We start from the raw sequence: 19,282 nt of genomic DNA on the forward strand, positions 1-19,282 counted from the left end.
AAGAACCATGGTACATTGTTTCATGCCAAGATGTGCCTTAACGGTTTATGAACACTTGATCAGATTCCTAGGTTCAAAAAAGAATGGCACAACATGGAAAACAACAATAATTCTCAAACTAATTCTGTAATCCCTGGGACCAAGATGAAATATATATACAGGGTGTGCCAAAACTACAGGACCAAACTTCACCAAATTGTTCAGGAGGTCAAACTGAACGAAAAATGTTATATAATGTATAGTCCTATCTTACTTCGTTTACCTTAGATCGGCCATTTTGTTTTTTACATACTATTAATTTTATTTTAAATACGGGTTTACCGATTTTGTTGAAACTTGGCACACATATTATGAACATAAACATAAGTTGTAAAAATATATTTTTTTTAATCTTATGTGTATTTTCAAAATGGCGACCATTTAAAATATTAAAACTTAAATAACTTGAAGACCAACAGTTTTGTTTAAATGGCCGCCATTTTGAAAATACACATAAGATTTAAAAAAAATGTTTTTTTACAACTTATATTCATGTTTATAATATTTATGCCAAGTTTCAACAAAATCGGTAAACAAGTATAGAAAATAAAATTAATTGTATGTAAAAAACAAAATGGCCGATCTAAGGTAAACGAAGCAAGAAAGGACTACACATTATATAACATTTTTCGTTCAGTTTGACCTCCTGAACAATTTGGTGAAGTTTGGTCCTGTAATTTTGGCACACCCTGTATATATGGATATAGTTGGAATGCATGCATGTATGAGTGGAAATGTAACCTGGAAGGTCAGCATAGTTTTCTTTGGAACGCTACTATATTCTATGTTGGTTACCAAATACGGATATAGTTGGAATGCATGTATGTATGAGTGGCAATGTAAGCTGGAAGGTCAGCATAGTTTTCTTTGGAACGCTACTATATTCTATGTTGGTTACCAAATACGGATATAGTTGGAATGCATGTATGTATGAGTGGGAATGTAAGCTGGAAGGTCAGCATAGTTTTCTTTGGAACGCTACTATATTCTATGTTGGTTACCAAATACGGATATAGTTGGAATGCATGTATGTATGAGTGGGAATGTAAGCTGGAAGGTCAGCATAGTTTTCTTTGGAACGCTACTATATTCTATGTTGGTTACCAAATACGGATATAGTTGGAATGCATGTATGTATGAGTGGGAATGTAAGCTGGAAGGTCAGCATAGTTTTCTTTGGAACGCTACTATATTCTATGTTGGTTACCAAATACGGATATAGTTGGAATGCATGTATGTATGAGTGGGAATGTAAGCTGGAAGGTCAGCATAGTTTCCTTTTGGAACGCTACTATATTCTATGTTGGTTACCAAATACGGATATAGTTGGAATGCATGTATGTATGAGTGGGTTCAAAGGTCGGCAAAGTTGCCCTTACAGTCTGTTAGTAACAGTCAATTCAGTAAAGGCTCTAGTCCTCTACCATAGAGTTCTTCGATACTACACGTTGTATTGGTTTATTGAAGTGTCATTTCAATTCTGGACCCAAACTAATGTACTTTATTTTTTATTCATTTTGTACTATTCTCGTGGCTTTTAAAAATTATTTTCATAATGGTATCTTTATTAATATCTACTCAATTGTATGTATTTAAAAAATTTAACAACAATTTAATTGTGTATACAGTATATTTAGATATTAAGTATGAACATGAATTCTTTAACATTTCTTTGTTACCCACTTAACTTAAGTGCACCAATTTATCTTGTGGAAAAAAACACTCTAAATTTGTTATTTACTTCTTTTTTAATGTTACAATATAAAGAACGTAGGATGACAAAATATTAGTATAGTAACCAAGTTATAATGTTAAGACTGTAAAAACACTCAAAAACATTATCCTACATCGCTACAACGCTCACAATAAGTTTTTCTTCCCCTGTTCGATATTGTATGGCTCTAAAACTTGTATTGTCTTATTTTGCTTTCATAAACAATGTATGTGTCCTTTTATTTCTTTTACTTTTACTAGTTATTTATAGTTTATATTATAAAAGAATGACACAATGGTATAAAAGTTCCTTATAATAATAAGTCCTTGAAATTTCGCTTTTGATTTCATAAGTGGGCTCTACAAATGAAAAATTTTGTTTGCTAAAATTTGAAATTGTTACTGTCGTATATTTCTAGTCTTATATTTTAATAGAAAGTGAAAAATTTTAAGGGATGAAAACTTTCCTTTGATCCAATTTCTCGGGATGACTATTATGACAGATTAAGGCAAACAAATTGTGAAGTTTTAAGCTTTGGTAAAAAAATGTAATTGTAAGAGACAAACCATGCTACTAAAACAATAAATGTCTAATGAATCTATCTTGAACGAAGTACTAAATGGAAACAACTAAACTATTAAACATTTACAAGGATGTTTGTCTTTTTCTTACTCAGTGATTCTGAGTACTTATAACTTATAACAGGTGTCAAGAAACTTAAAACATAAAATTACAAAATATTTTATCTATGCCCTCCAAACATTCACCATCGTGTCCTCGTATTTGTTTCAGATGACGTGCCGCGCTGCCGCAGGAAGTGCCCATAATGGAGTTCCCCAGTCTCTCACCGTTTCTGGTGAGTTACGGACGTGTTATGTTATGTGTTTGATTTTTAGTACACCTATTCAACGCAGTGACATGGTTATTGCTTGCTTCAACCTTGAAACCTCAGATGCATGTTTGAGGTTTTTGGCTAACAATGTTTTCAATTAGTATCCATCACTTTTCTGCGTTACAAATTAACTAAGTGTTTTTAGTTTTTCGTGCATTAGGCCTTGACACCTTATGAAGATGATGAGTACCTATCCATGAAACGAATGTTCTATTTGTTGTAATAATTAACTATGGAAAATGTACGAATACTTATTATATTTTCCAGTTATTTACATAATTATGATGACTTGATGAATTAAACTGATCTACGCACTTGAAATTCTGTATGCAGTTTTATTTCTATATAGTTAATATTGAGTTCGATAATGGTGCATATCACTCCATAAGACTTGTATGAGCGTTAGAGAACATAATTTGTACATTGGTCCTATGGGTAACCATGATGCCAACGAAGGATTAACACAAGTCATTTCGTAGTTCTACTCGTGCGAACTTTGCGTTCTAGTATCCTCCCTAGTTCACCGGATATTTTATTATTTAAGCACTTTATTGTAAACCCCAATTTAAAGAAAAATATTTGAATACATCATATGGAAATGGTTTCATCTGGAGAATTTACATTTTGTACGAAACCTTATTTCCACATGTACAAAAATGGGTTTTATGATGGTGCGTGTCCAACCGTAGAACCTGGACGAGTATTATTGAAGCCTATCACTTAGTAGAATGATACAGTTTCAGTCTGCCTGGGGGATTTAACATTATTTAAATAATTGTCTGTCTACCTACTTACTCATAGGACATCTCGGGAAAAAAGACTTTTCCTTGCTTTATATAAATGAAGACGTGAGTTTATAAGACGCAGCAGTCGGCGCATGCGGCAATTCCCAGTTTGTACGGTAGGCCGCTGCATCAGCGCGTACAGGGCCAAGGTCACAATATTACAGTCATCCTACCAACAGTAGCCTGTTATTTGTCCCAATCTTTTTACCGGTAATTATTTTATTGGAGTACACACTTAGAGATGGTATCAGAGAGGTATGTGTCGGGCCCTCGCTCCCTGACCGTCTCTCTTGCTCTCTATCTCAAGGTCGGCCTTTGTCTCTTTGTATGGCCTTCGATTGCGAAAGTAAACATAGTGTCTAGAGCATTGTTTAGTTAAGATAGAAAATGTGTCAGCCTTCAATGATCTTGAGCCAAATATCAAGGTTGGACATGCACCATCACAGAACTCATTCTTGCCTATATATAAATAAAGATTCATCCTAAATTTGAAGTCTACAGATGAAACCTTTCTCGAATATCTTTCCACAATATACATTCACATTTTTGTTCAATAAGATAGGTTCATAGCGGTATTAAAATAAAAGTTCCGATGAACTAGGGAGGGTACGACAACGAGTGCACTGGAATCGAATCTTGTCACGGACTTTGAACATTGTCTTTGTACTCTGTTATCTTCTGCCTTTTCTCTATGAATAAATATGTCACGTTTTAAAATTGTATATACTTGTACTCAGTTTGTTTCCAAAATTCATTCTGCTATTTCTGTGTTGCCCTCATGGTTACTCATATGGCCCATTTAAAAATATTTTCTAATGTTCAGCTAAATCTCGTGGAGTGACGTGCACATCATCTAACTCAGTGTTGCTAATATATAAATGAAGCTTCATGCAAAATATCAAGTCAATATATCAGTTTGTTTTCGATATAGTGCTGATATCTCGATATTTTTCAAAGTGATCTTTTTGTTATTCCTATTATCTTTATATATAACAATCTGTAGTCACAACGTTTGTTTACGCTTGTCTTCGATTTAAATGAAATTTACGCTTACCACTGAACCGATTTAAATTAAATTTTATAGATATGTATTGTTTGGTCCAACAAGATAAGGTAGTTGTCATCTCGATTAATAAATGTTAAATATGTTAAATATTCTATCACGTATTTAAGTTTTTTTTTTTATAAATAAAAGGTTGAACTATCTTCTATATATTGGTAAATGTAATCAAATGTTCCGTGTATACCTAGTTATATGACAGTACAACCATATGTTTAATTAATTTAACCACAATTTTAAATTTCTTTACACTTATAGTCTTGAAAACATAGAGTAAGCTTGATAGTAACATAGTCTTATATCAACCACTTCTGCAACCGCTTTTTAGCATAGAGTAAAACATATCCAGATAAGAAATGAATTTTTAGTAAAAATATGCCTTTAACTATACGTTTTAGAATTTGCATTGATAAACTTAATATCGCTAACTGAATCGCTTAGCTGATTTCAGTTGAGGCTATTTGAGATCGAATTATGTTATTTTATTTAGTATATACATCTATAAAATTACTAAACACATTTTTTAAACATAACTCATATTTTTAATCGGTTCCATGTTAAGAAAATTAGTTTTGTTAAAACAACTACACAACATGCACAGACTTAATTTGTTAGACATTCCACTATTATCAGTTATATCATAAAACTACTCTTTTGTAGATTCGATAGTTCTTTATTTAAGCTTACACAGAAAAAGGTTAGAGTCAAATATGTCAAACTTTCCTTTATGTTATACTTTATATCAACCACATAGTGGCGTTTTATGTGAACGTTAGAAGGAGAACGTTATTGATTTTTAGTTTTTTTAATTGTGTTTTTAAGTCGCTACCGCATGTTATTTTAGTTTTCTATTTTGGTTGTGGTTCAGTTGGTATGGCAGAAATTAGTTGTAATAACTATAAGGACTTTTATTAATATGAAATTGTTCGGATGGGTTATTGTGTAGTTGAAGACATTTAGTAGTTGAACTTTTCTGAGAATGATGGCGATAACATTATCACATTATTAATACGCACTCAATTTATCAACCATAACCTGGCATCACAAATCAGGAGGTACTGACGGCAGTTTAGCAAATGAAAATACTGTTGAAGATGATTATGATGGAAAACACGTTACATTCCCAGCTGACTGTGAAGCAGCTCTGTAATAAACCCGGCACTTAAAGGGTTAAAGGTTAAATATGTTTTCTTGATTAAATATTAGGATCATTGGATACTTTTAAAATACTTGGATTACACTTAACCAAACTTAATTTATTATTTAAAATATAAACCAATAACTTAACATATATATTTTAATACGAAGTGTCTTAAATGTCCCACAGCCCCTTATTAACTTTCTTATAAATAGAGATGGAGTGATTTAATTTGAGGGATGTTTTTGTAACCAACAGAGGAGGTTTCTACATATAAACATCTTTGACTCCCCCCCTCCCCAATGGTGTATTTTGAGGGCAAGTCAAAATGTTTAAATAGGATCCCCTAGAAAATGCGAAGGGTTCCTATTTAACAATTTTAAAATCCTATTTAAAATACCCCTTTGGGGGGGGAGTTCTAAAACTTGTATACGTCAAAAAACTCATCTGCTGTTCATGTAAACATGCCCTAAAGTAATACCATTCTATATATATTCATAAAAAAGTTAATAGAGTGGGGGGGGGGTGTTGGGACTTTTAAGACACCCGGTATAATGATAAAATTATGTAATACTAAAAACATCTACCCTTGATTATACAGAATGTACTAGTAAATTTCACATGCTTCTTCAGCATTAAATGTTGTCATAATTACGATTTTGTCTTACAAACGTTTTGATAAAAGTTTAATTAATTAAAACAAACAAAGATTGCGCAAATTTGTAAAAAAAAAAAACTTGATCGAAGGTGTCGACAGAAAATTGCATCAAATGGCTGATTAGCGTGGTATCTGAGTATATAGGTCGACTGGTGATAGCGAGGTAGTTTGTGAACTGAGTAGTCCACACTCGTGGGACTGTATAACTGTTGTGTTCAACAGCTGTGCACATCGCACTTGTGTTGTGTCCAGCTTGGATAGTGAACATTTAGGCTTTAGCAAGAAAACAATTAAATTATACAATTTATCGGCGATTACAATGTACATTACATTGTATATTACACAGGTTTTACATTTATGCTTCACAATTTGATAAAAATAAAATAAAATCAACACTTACAATAATAAATTGTTATGTGAATAAATAATAGTACATCATTGTGGACTTCATTAATCAACAGGGAATATCCTACTAAATTGATTGGTAGTGAACTGGCTAAACTCGAAAATAAAAAGTATGTTTTAATATTGGGGAAAATGCCAAATTTATAACTCTGTATCGTTCTATATTATACAAAATAAATAGATTTATGGAGACCACCTACAAACTTTTAGAACAATTTCCAGAGACTAAGAATACTTTTATTTGAGCTCCTAGAATTATTTTCAAAAGATCATTAAAATTGAAAAAAATATGATTTCATTAAAAGTGTGTGTAAAAAACGAAAGCCATCAAAATGTGAAGCATAAATCTAAAAACCCCACGTTGTGGAATATACAACAGGCGCTGTACAAATAATAAGTGAACTGGAGCTACACTCACCTTACTTTTCACTATAGTATTGACAAAGCTAAATAGTCCTGATTATTTCCATATCAAACAATACATTTTACGCTAGCAAGACAAGGTTAAGGTAGGTTTTTTGTACAAACTGGCATTTTGAAACTTCGAAGTACTAAATCGTTCTAGAGTACATTATGTTTCAAAATACCTGTATGCCTTTCGTCTTGAGGTGTAATACTGAATTGTGTTAAAGAGAAATGAAAAAAAAAACACTGATTACTAGCGACATTAAGGTTCGTAAACGTTTCTACGCTTATACCTCCAGCATAACAATATGCATCGTTCTACCGGGTATCAATGATCTTCTAATCTGTTGGAAAATTTACTTGAAGTACGTATCTCAATTTAGGTCGAACACACATCTAGGAGCCCTCATCTTGTAATTTGAGCAACATTCGATATATAGCAAAATCCAAAATAAAACTTATGCCTCTGCATTGTTTTTAGGATAGCATTTTCCGGTGAAATATTTACCCAGGAATCCCTACGGTTTCGAAAGCATTTATTAATTTAACCCAGTTAAGGTTTTCTTTCATAGAACACTTTAGCCAATTTTTACTAAAATCAATAATATTTGATTGACTTATTGGCCGATTGAATAGAATGCATGGTATAAAACGCATCGGAAAATCTTAGTTATCATACATGTTATGCCTTGAAAGGAAACTAATAACTGTTCTGGTGGCCTATTTTCTTCATAGAACATAATATGCAAATTTTCTTGTTCTTAAGGTTATGAGGCCTTCTTGAAAGTAGGACAACTCAATGATGAACCGAAACAACTACCACTAATACATTTCAGCTTATACAAATGAGTTGAACGGCTGCATCGGGATTAGCTGAACCAATGGACGATTACAATGAATCAACATCGATTACAATGGTTCCTTTATCACAGGCTGGCAGCCGTTTCATAATCTAATGATATATACTTTTTTGCCATTTTCTTTCTAGATTAGTCTAAGTTTTCTCTTATTATCCTTTGACTAATATCAAAGGCCATTGTGGTCAATTTTGGCTAATATGTTGGCATTTGTGAGTAGCTTTGTTTTGTCGATTCCTTAATTAGAGACTGTGACAGCATTATCTTCCAGACACTGCATAAGAGGGAGGTGAACTGGAGCTAAACTAAATATACACATTGAATCAATCCCTTCCCACTATATCTGCGTTATGTGTAGAACATTCGGTTGCCCCATCGTGCTTAGAGGTCGTGTCTAAACATCTTATTGCACTCATTTGTGTACCTGATAAGACAATGGTTCACCTAGATCACAGTGTGTTTTGTAGTCTAGGTGTCTCTGATATTGGAACTGTAACGATGTAATGAGTTCGTTTGAGCTTCTTCGTCACGGATTTTTTTTTAAATCTCTTCAGACAGAGCATGATTCTAAATTCCAGGAGTCAAGTCTGAGACAGCGTTAGATTCCAGAACGCTGTAATGGAGAGGAAAGGTGAAAAATGTTTACAGGAGAAATTTAACAATGTTTTGTTATTGTGTGTGAAGTGAAAAACCAAAATCATTTTCGTTACAATTGTGTTGAAAGTCCATTGTTCATAGTCCATCCACGATTTCAATAACGACATAGTTTATTAAACATGGAACTTCAACAGCACCCACAAACTATTTTTAGTAATAAAGTTTTTGATTTAATGTCCAGTTTAGCCCAAATCAATGGATTTAAATGGCTTTAATTCCGGTTGTAAGTGAATTTGGCCACAAAAGGCAATGAAAATCGATGAGGAATCATATAATTATTTATAACATCCATGCCAATTTTGGTGAAAAACCAACACCAAAAACTATAGGACATAAGGAAATGTTCATTTCAAATGGGAACTATCTTGGGTTAAAACTTGATTGATCTATGTTCATACCGACTATAAAACCATCCTATTGCAACACCTCAATAGTTAGTATGCAATATTTTTGGCTCTAAACTAATAATTTATTTTTAAAACGTAGCTGATGATTTTGCTAAACATTAGTGAAGGACTCATGAAAGATAGAGAAGTGTTTACGAAAATACATGTGAATGACTGATTACGAAAAATTATAAACTTGTTACAAAATCGTATTCTAAAAAAGAAGCGAGGATCAGTATTACGCCATAACAGGACCTGAACAAGAAACTCCATTTCTTCCTAGATTTATACTTTGATTAATGTTTGAACCCGATCTGGTCGGGAAACAGTAGGCAATCCCATGATTAAGCTCGACTAGTGGGTCTGAAAGACCTATAATGATACACATCTGCCCCATTGTCTACAGTACTCCTAGTGTTTGATCCGAGACCGCAGCCGCTGCCGCTCGTCAGGTGCTGCCCTCGCTATCTGGTGGCGAGATCCCGAACTATAGACCGGTCACGGCCGTAAGAGAACAATAAGCACATCTATCACACTGCAGATGATATTGATACCAACTGTCAGATCTGCTCGTCACCAGAAAGCTATTTGTTACCTGAAATGGGGCGTTGGGAATAGCAATAGTTTTAACTAATAGCTATTTTATATACAGGTGTTGTGTCAACGATTTGAGTTTTAGAATGTTCATCATATCACCTAATTTTTGCTGATAACCCATTTAGATTTTGAAATACTTTATGTCAGGGGAAGTTTGGATAAATTACTATGAAACGTTGAGAGAAATCATTAAATAAAAAATAAATTTTATCATATGTAAATTGAATGAACGTCTCGTTTTTAATTAGTATAATACAAATTTTGATTTGAAATTTCCTAACTAAAACTCTTTTTACCTTGTATAATATTTATGACCGTAACTATAAGCTATTTGCATACCAAACAGCTATGCGTACATTTGAAACAAATAGAAACGGTAATTTTAGATCTTTTAGTGTTATATTAGATATATGAAGAAACAATGTTACTAAAACATCAATGTAAGAAGATTTAGATTTAATTTAAATGTATACCATTTCAAGCAAGCTAAGGAAACAATTTTATGGAAGTAATTATGAGAACGTTGTCTTCTTATTAGACCTAGGTATATAATATATATATATATATATATTGTAGGCAAATTTTGGCCAGAGTGTTTATACATTTTCCGGAGAATTTTTAGAGATTTGTCCTTTAGGTCGAGACAAACACAAAATTTAAAACACACATCGGTGAAACATGCTTATGTTACCGTATGCCCCTCTGAATGAGTTTTGAAAATTGTATATTTAGTTTATACACCAGTAAAAAACAAAACATGTTAAAACGCATCAAATATATTTTAAGCTGTCTCAAATAGAGATACAAAATAATATTAGATTATTCTTCCTCAATTCAAGATGGCAGATGGTTGATTGTTAAAGCTTAGGTTAATGTAATATGATACATAAACAGTTTAAAAAAATAAAAAAAGTTGCTAAAATAAAATATTCAAACATATTGAAACATGCAATAAAAAAACATTCAGCTAATGGTTCTCAATAGAAAGATAATTTTGTTAAACCGACAGTTCATGCTGAAACGGTTGACATAATATGAAAATGGAAAATATACTGTATAAATTTCTAACAAGCTAAATTGTTAAACGCTAGGAAAACAAAAGAACAACTTAAACAGAGGACTCGTTTCAGGAAACGTTGTAAAGTACAACTTGATTTATCGGAGTAAATTAAACTCCATAAATAGATTGTTCATGCGCCCAGTGATAAATCCGTGGCCGACGTAGCGTCGCAGTTCTCTTACAGATTCCGGTCACGTGATTATTTAAACTAGTTAGACGGGCCAGAGTTTCACTTGTGGCGAGTTTAGATGCAGACGTGCGTCAATCTCGGTTCTGGACATTCTCATGTTGTTCAGTGTCATTCAGGGTAGTGGTACTGGATCACAGATTCCGGTCACGTGATTATTTTAAACTAGTTAGACGGGCCAGAGTTTCAGTTGTGGCGAGTTTAGATGCAGACGTGCGTCAATCTCGGTTCTGGACATTCTCATGTTGTTCATTGTAATTCCAGGCAGTGATACTGGATCACAGATTCCGGTCACGTGATTATTTAAACTAGTTAGACAGGCCAGAGTTTCAGTTGTGGCGAGTTTAGATGCAGACGTGCGTCAATCTCGGTTCTGGACATTCTCATGTTGTTCATTGTAGTTCCAGGCAGTGATACTGGATCACAGATTCCGGTCACGTGATTATTTAAACTAGTTAGATGGGCCAGGAGTTTCAGTTGTGGCGAGTTTAGATGCAGACGTGCGTCATCTCGGTTCTGGGCATTCTCATGTTGTACAGTGTCATTCAGGGTAGTGGTACTGGATCACAGATTCCGGTCACGTGATCATTTAAACTAGTTAGACAGGCCAGAGTTTTCAGTTGTGGCGAGTTTAGATGCAGACGTGCGTCAATCTCGGTTCTGGGCATTCTCATGTTGTACAGTTTCATTCAGGGTAGTGGTACTGGATCACAGATTCCGGTCACGTGATCATTTAAACTAGTTAGACGGGCCAGAGTTTCAGTTGTGGCGAGTTTAGATGCAGACGTGCGTCAATCTCGGTTCTGGACATTCTAATGTTGTTCATTGTAATTCCATGTAGTGATACTAGATCACAGATTCCGGTCACGCGATTATTTAAACTAGTTAGACAGGCCCAGAGTTTCAGTTGTGGCGAGTTTTTAGATGCAGACGTGCGTCAATCTCGGTTCTGGGCATTCTCATGTTGTACAGTGTCATTCAGGGTAGTGGTACTGGATCACAGATTCCGGTCACGTGATTATTTAAACTAGTTAGACGGGCCAGAGTTTCAGTTGTGGCGAGTTTAGATGCAGACGTGCGTCAATCTCGGTTCTGGGCATTCTCATGTTGTACAGTGTCATTCAGGGTAGTGGTACTAGATCACAGATTCCGGTCACGTGATTATTTTAACTAGTTAGACGGGCCAGAGTTTCAGTTGTGGCGAGTTTAGATGCAGACGTGCGTCAATCTCGGTTCTGGACATTCTCATGTTGTTCATTGTAATTCCAGGCAGTGATACTGGATCACAGATTCCGGTCACGTGATTATTTAAACTAGTTAGACAGGCCAGAGTTTCAGTTGTGGCGAGTTTAGATGCAGACGTGCGTCAATCTCGGTTCTGGACATTCTCATGTTGTTCATTGTAGTTCCAGGCAGTGATACTGGATCACAGATTCCGGTCACGTGATTATTTTTAAACTAGTTAGACGGGCCAGAGTTTTCAGTTGTGGCGAGTTTAGATGCAGACGTGCGTCAATCTCGGTTCTGGGCATTCTCATGTTGTACAGTGTCATTCAGGGTAGTGGGTACTGGATCACAGATTCCGGTCACGTGATCATTTAAACTAGTTAGACAGGCCAGTGTTTCAGTTGTGGCGAGTTTAGATGCAGACGTGCGTCAATCTCGGTCTGGGCATTCTCATGTTGTACAGTTTCATTCAGGGTAGTGGTACTGGATCACAGATTCCGGTCACGTGATCATTTAAACTAGTTAGACGGGCCAGAGTTTCAGTTGTGGCGAGTTTAGATGCAGACGTGCGTCAATCTCGGTTCTGGACATTCTAATGTTGTTCATTGTAATTCCAGGTAGTGATACTAGATCACAGATTCCGGTCACGCGATTATTTAAACTAGTTAGACAGGCCAGAGTTTCAGTTGTGGCGAGTTTAGATGCAGACGTGGCGTCATTCTCGGTTCTGGGCATTCTCATGTTGTACAGTGTCATTCAGGGTAGTGGTACTGGATCACAGATTCCGGTCACGTGATTATTTAAACTAGTTAGACGGGCCAGAGTTTCAGTTGTGGCGAGTTTAGATGCAGACGTGCGTCAATCTCGGTTCTGGGCATTCTCATGTTGTACAGTGTCATTCAGGGTAAGTGGTACTGGATCACAGATTCCGGTCACGTGAATATTTAAACTAGTTAGACAGGCCAGAGTTTCATTTGTGGCGAGTTTAGATGCAGACGTGCGTCAATCTCGGTTCTGGGCATTCTCATGTTGTACAGTGTCATTCAGGGTAGTGGTACTGGATCACAGATTCCGGTCACGTGATTATTTAAACTAGTTAGACAGGCCAGAGTTTCAGTTGTGGCGAGTTTAGATGCAGACGTGCGTCAATCTCGGTTCTGGGCATTCTCATGTTGTACAGTGTCATTCAGGGTAGTGGTTTACTGGATCACAGATTCCGGTCACGTGATTATTTAAACTAGTTAGACAGGCCAGAGTTTCAGTTGTGGCGAGTTTAGATGCAGACGTGCGTCAATCTCAGTTCTGGGCATTTCTCATGTTGTACAGTGTCATTCAGGGTAGTGGTACTGGATCACAGATTGCGGTCACGTGATTATATTAAACTAGTTAGACGGGCCAGAGTTTCAGTTGTGGCGAGTTTAGATGCAGACGTGCGTCAATCTCGGTTCTGGGCATCTCTCATGTTGTACAGTGTCATTCAGGGTAGTGGTACTGGATCACAGATTCCGGTCACGTGATTATTTAAACTAGTTAGACAGGCCAGAGTTTCAGTTGTGGCGAGTTTAGATGCAGACGTGCGTCAATCTCGGTTCTGGGCATTCTCATGTTGTACAGTGTCATTCAGGGTAGTGGTATTGGATCACAGATTCCGGTCACGTGATTATTTAAACTAGTTAGACGGGCCAGAGTTTTCAGTTTGTGGCGAGTTTAGATGCAGACGTGCGTCAATCTCGGTTCTGGGCATTCTCATGTTGTACAGTGTCATTCAGGGTAGTGGTACTGGATCACAGATTCCGGTCACGTGATCATTTAAACTAGTTAGACGGGCCAGAGTTTCAGTTGTGGCGAGTTTAGATGCAGGACGTGCGTCAATCTCGGTTCTGGACATTCTCATGTTGTTCATTGTAATTCCAGGCAGTGATACTGGATCACAGATTCCGGTCACGTGATTATTTAAACTAGTTAGACAGGCCAGAGTTTCAGTTGTGGCGAGTTTAGATGCAGACGTGCGTCAATCTCGGTTCTGGACATTCTCATGTTGTTCATTGTAATTCCAGGCAGTGATACTGGATCACAGATTCCGGTCACGTGATTATTTAAACTAGTTAGACAGGCCAGAGTTTCAGTTGTGGCGAGTTTAGATGCAGACGTGCGTCAATCTCGGTTCTGGACATTCTCATGTTGTTCATTGTAGTTCCAGGCAGTGATACTGGATCACAGATTCCGGTTTCACGTGATTATTTAAACTAGTTAGACGGGCCAGAGTTTCAGTTGTGGCGAGTTTAGATGCAGACGTGCGTCCAATCTCGGTTCTGGGCATTCTCATGTTGTACAGTGTCATTCAGGGTAGTGCTACTGGATCACAGATTCCGGTCACGTGATCATTTAAACTAGTTAGACAGGCCAGAGTTTCAGTTGTGGCGAGTTTAGATGCAGACGTGCGTCAATCTCGGTTCTGGGCATTCTCATGTTGTACAGTTTCATTCAGGGTAGTGGTACTGGATCACAGATTCCGGTCACGTGATCATTTAAACTAGTTAGACGGGCCAGATTTTCAGTTGTGGCGAGTTTAGATGCAGACGTGCGTCAATCTCGGTTCTGGACATTCTAATGTTGTTCATTGTAATTCCAGGTAGTGATACTAGATCACAGATTCCGGTCACGCGATTATTTAAACTAGTTAGGACAGGCCAGAGTTTCAGTTGTGGCGAGTTTAGATGCAGACGTGCGTCAATCTCGGTTCTGGGCATTCTCATGTTGTACAGTGTCATTCTCAGGGTAGTGGTACTGGATCACAGATTCCGGTCACGTGAATTATTTTTAAACTAGTTAGACGGGCCAGAGTTTCAGTTGTGGCGAGTGTAGATGCAGGACGTGCGTCAATCTCGGTTCTGGGCATTCTCATGTTGTACAGTGTCATTCAGGGTAGTGGTACTGGATCACAGATTCCGGTCACGTGATTATTTTAAACTAGTTAGACAGGCCAGAGTTTCATTTGTGGCGAGTTTAGATGCAGACGTGCGTCAATCTCGGTTCTGGGCATTATCATGTTGTACAGTGTCATTCAGGGTAGTGGTACAGGATCACAGATTCCGGTCACGTGATTATTTAAACTAGTTAGACGGGCCAGAGTTTCAGTTGTGGCGAGTTTAGATGCAGACGTGCGTCAATCTCGGTTCTGGGCATTCTCATGTTGTACAGTGTCATTCAGGGGTAGTGGTACTGGATCACAGATTCCGGTCACGTGATTATTTAAACTAGTTAGACAGGCCAGAGTTTCAGTTGTGGCGAGTTTAGATGCAGACGTGCGTCAATCTCGGTTCTGGGCATTCTCATGTTGTACAGTGTCATTCAGGGTAGTGGTACTGGATCACAGATTCCGGTCACGTGATTATATAAACTAGTTAGACGGGCCAGAGTTTTCAGTTGTGGCGAGTTTAGATGCAGACGTGCGTCAATCTCGGTTCTGGGCATTCTCATGTTGTACAGTGTCATTCAGGGTAGTGGTACTGGATCACAGATTCCGGTCACGTGATTATTTAAAACTAGTTAGACAGGCCAGAGTTTCAGTTGTGGCGAGTTTAGATGCAGACGTGCGTCCAATCTCGGTTCTGGGCATTCTCATGTTGTACAGTGTCATTCAGGGTAGTGGTATTGGATCACAGATTCCGGTCACGTGATTATTTAAACTAGTTTGACGGCCAGAGTTTCAGTTGTGGCGAGTTTAGATGCAGACGTGCGTCAATTTCGGTTCTGGGCATTTTCATGTTGTACAGTTTCATTCAGGGGTGGTGGTACTGGATCACAGATTCCGGTCACGTGATTATATATAAACTAGTTAGACGGGTCAGAGTTTTAGTTGTGGCGAGTTTAGATGCTGACGTGCGTCAATCTCGGTTTCTGGGCATTCTCATGTTGTTCAGTGTCATTCAGGGTAGTGATACTGGATCACAGATTCCGGTCACGTGATTATTTAAACTAGTTTAGACGGGCCAGAGTTTCAGTTGTGGCGAGTTTAGATGCAGACGTGCGTCAATCTCGGTTCTGGGCATTCTCATGTTGTACAGTGTCATTCAGGGTTAGTGATACTGGATCACAGAATCCGGTCACGTGATTATTTAAACTAGTTAGACGGGCCAGTCAGAGTTTCAGTTGTGGCGCGAGTTTAGATGCAGACGTGCGTCAATCTCGGTTCTGGGCATTCTCATGTTGTACAGTGGTCATTCAGGGTAGTGGTAACTGGATCACAGATTCCGGTCACGTGATTATTTAAAACTAGTTAGACGGGCCAGAGTTTCAGTTGTGGCGAGTTTAGATGCAGACGTGCGTCAATCTCGGTTCTGGGCATTCTCATGTTGTACAGTGTCATTCAGGGTAGTGATACTGGATCACAGATTCCGGTCACGTGATTATTTAAACTAGTTAGTCGAGCCAGAGTTTTAGTTGTGGCGAGTTTTTAGATGCAGACGTGCGTCAATCTCGGTTCTGGGCATTCTCATGTTGTTCAGTGTCATTCAGGGTAGTGATACTGGATCACAGATTCCGGTCACGTGATTATTTAAACTAGTTAGAGAGGCCAGAGTTTCAGTTGTGGCGAGTTTAGATGCAGACCGTGCGTCAATCTCGGTTCTGGGCATTCTCATGTTGTACAGTGTCATTCAGGGTAGTGATTACTGGATCACAGATTCCGGTCACGTGATTAATTTAAACTAGTTAGACGGGCCAGAGTTTCAGTTGTGGCGTGTTTATATGCAGACGTGCGTCAATCTCGGTTCTGGGCATTCTCATGTTGTACAGTGTCATTCAGGGTAGTGATACTGGATCATAGATTCCGGTCACGTGATTATTTAAACTAGTTGGACAGACCAGAGTTTCAGTTGTGGCGAGTTTAGATGCAGACGTGCGTCAATTTCGGTTCTGGGCATTCTCATGTTGTACAGTGTCATTCAGGGGATTGGTACTGGATCACAGATTCCGGTAACGTGATTATAATAAACTAGTTAGACAGACCAGAGTTTCAGTTGTGGCGAGTTTAGATGCAGACGTGCGTCCAATCTCGGTTCTGGGGCATTCTCATGTTGTTCAGTGTCATTCAGGGTAGTGATACTGGATCACAGATTCCGGTCACGTGATTATTTAAAACTAGTTAGACGGGCCAGAGTTTCAGTTGTGGCGAGTTTAGATGCAGACGTGCGTCAATCTCGGTTCTGGGCATTCTCATGTTGTACAGTGTCATTCAGGGTAGTGATACTGGATCACAGATTCCGGTCACGTGATTATTTAAACTAGTTAGACGGGCCAGAGTTTCAGTTGTGGCGAGTTTAGATGCAGACGTGCGTCAATCTCGGTTCTGGGCATTCTCATGTTGTTCAGTGTCATTCAGGGGTAGTGATACTGGATCACAGATTCCGGTCACTTGATTATTTAAACTAGTTAGGACGAGCCAGAGTTTCAGTTGTGGCGAGTTTAGATGCAGACGTGCGTCAATCTCGGTTCTGGGCATTCTCATGTTGTACAGCGTCATTCAGTGTAGTGATACTGGATCACAGATTCCGATCACGTGATTATTTAAACTAGTTAGACGGGGCCAGAGTTTCAGTTGTGGCGAGTTTAGATGCAGACGTGCGTCAATCTCGGTTCTGGGGCATTCTCATGTTGTACAGTGTCATTCAGGGTAGTGATACAGGATCACAGATTCCGGTCACGTAATTATTTAAACTAGTTAGACGGGCCAGAGTTTCAGTTGTGGCGAGTTTAGATGCAGACGTGCGTCAATCTCGGTTCTGGGCATTCTCATGTTGTACAGTGTCATTCAGGGTAGTGATAATGGATCACAGATTCCGGTCACGTGATTATTTAAACTAGTTAGACGGGCCAGAGTTTCAGTTGTGGCGAGTTTAGATGCAGACGTGCGTTTTTTAACTCGGTTCTGGGCATTCTCATATCGTACAGTGCAATTCAGGGTAGTGCTACTGGATCACAGATTCCGGTCACGTGATTATTTAAACTAATTAGACGGGCCAGAGTTTCAGTTGTGGCGAGTTTAGATGCAGACGTGCGTCAAACTCGGTTCTGGGCTTTCTCATATCGTACAGTGTAATTCCGGGTAGAATACTTGTTTCTAATCCCAAAAACACTTTTAAATAACCAAATTTTACAATAGAAGGAAGTAAGTTATTCTTGCAACACAACTTAAGGAGGAATTTTGTTAGCGAAATCTAGTCTAATTACAAGGTTCATTATTGGATCTCTTCAGCAACATATTCTCTATTATCAATTAAACTTAATAATTAAAACAGTTTGCTTAAGTTATCATTAATAGTGGCACTACAAATAAAAATTCTGTTAGTGTAGTCTAGAACAGACTAATTTCCGTGTAAATGCTGAAGAATAATTCACAGCGCTCCTGCTATCCTAATTTCCTCCATTACGACCAAGAAATTTTTATTGCCTGTCTGGAATGAAAAACCATTAAGAAAGTGATGAGGGGATCGATCTTTTTGATACTGTAATAAAATCGAGAAGAGATGCAAAAAAGTAAAGTAATTCTCATGTGGAGTGGAACGTACATTAACTCGCGATAATGTACAATGCGATACCAAGTGGTCAAGTTTGATTGCTCTCTACCTGTTTACGTTTTTATGAGGGATAAGTGAAATAAATCAATATAACGTATCGTACTGAGGAGTGACATGTTACTGGAGAATATAGCTGAATTTACTGAGGTGTGCATAACAATATGAATCCTCCAAGAGGGTTCACTTCTGGCTGCATCATATCTTCCCCCACTGGGTGCAGCAAACACGAGGTATCACTTATATCTGGGCAGCCTTATGGATGTCCAGGAGCGGCACATCACTAACCGCATATGTGGAGATTCTGGGAAGCAAGGGTAATTCGATAGGTCTAGTCTACTGCGGGAGATGACTGTTGGAGTTGATAGGGCTCCTCAATTGTTAAGGGCTGTTGCTGTTCTAGACAAAAGGGCGAGCCATCCCCTGCCTCCTATGACTGGAGAGGTTGGTACAGAGCTGGCTTCCTCTTCTTCCAATGAGACATGACTTAGAATAATGCAAAAATCCTTCCTCGTGGATCTTGACAGGAGGCGGCCCATGCCCCTAACCTTAACCATCCAGAATATCCTGTCACTTCGGAAGCAGATCAAAGGTCCTTTCAGGATTAAGTGGAATTTGTCAGCATCTTGTCATAAGGGAA

General features: G+C 38.0%; 1 protein-coding gene across 1 annotated transcript in view; it reads left to right on the forward strand.

Annotated features, from left to right (window-relative positions):
- Window positions 1-19,282, forward strand: part of LOC124364150 — a 266,060-nt gene that overhangs the window by 101,366 nt on the left and 145,412 nt on the right. Inside the window, exon 2 of the mRNA XM_046819394.1 lies at window positions 2,546-2,609. Within this exon, the coding sequence (XP_046675350.1) occupies window positions 2,580-2,609 (30 nt within the window). The 5' untranslated portion in view covers window positions 2,546-2,579. The remainder of the gene's footprint in view (window positions 1-2,545; window positions 2,610-19,282) is intronic.

This window comes from Homalodisca vitripennis, chromosome 6, assembly GCF_021130785.1.
Source record: "Homalodisca vitripennis isolate AUS2020 chromosome 6, UT_GWSS_2.1, whole genome shotgun sequence".
Lineage (NCBI taxonomy): Eukaryota > Metazoa > Arthropoda > Insecta > Hemiptera > Cicadellidae > Homalodisca > Homalodisca vitripennis.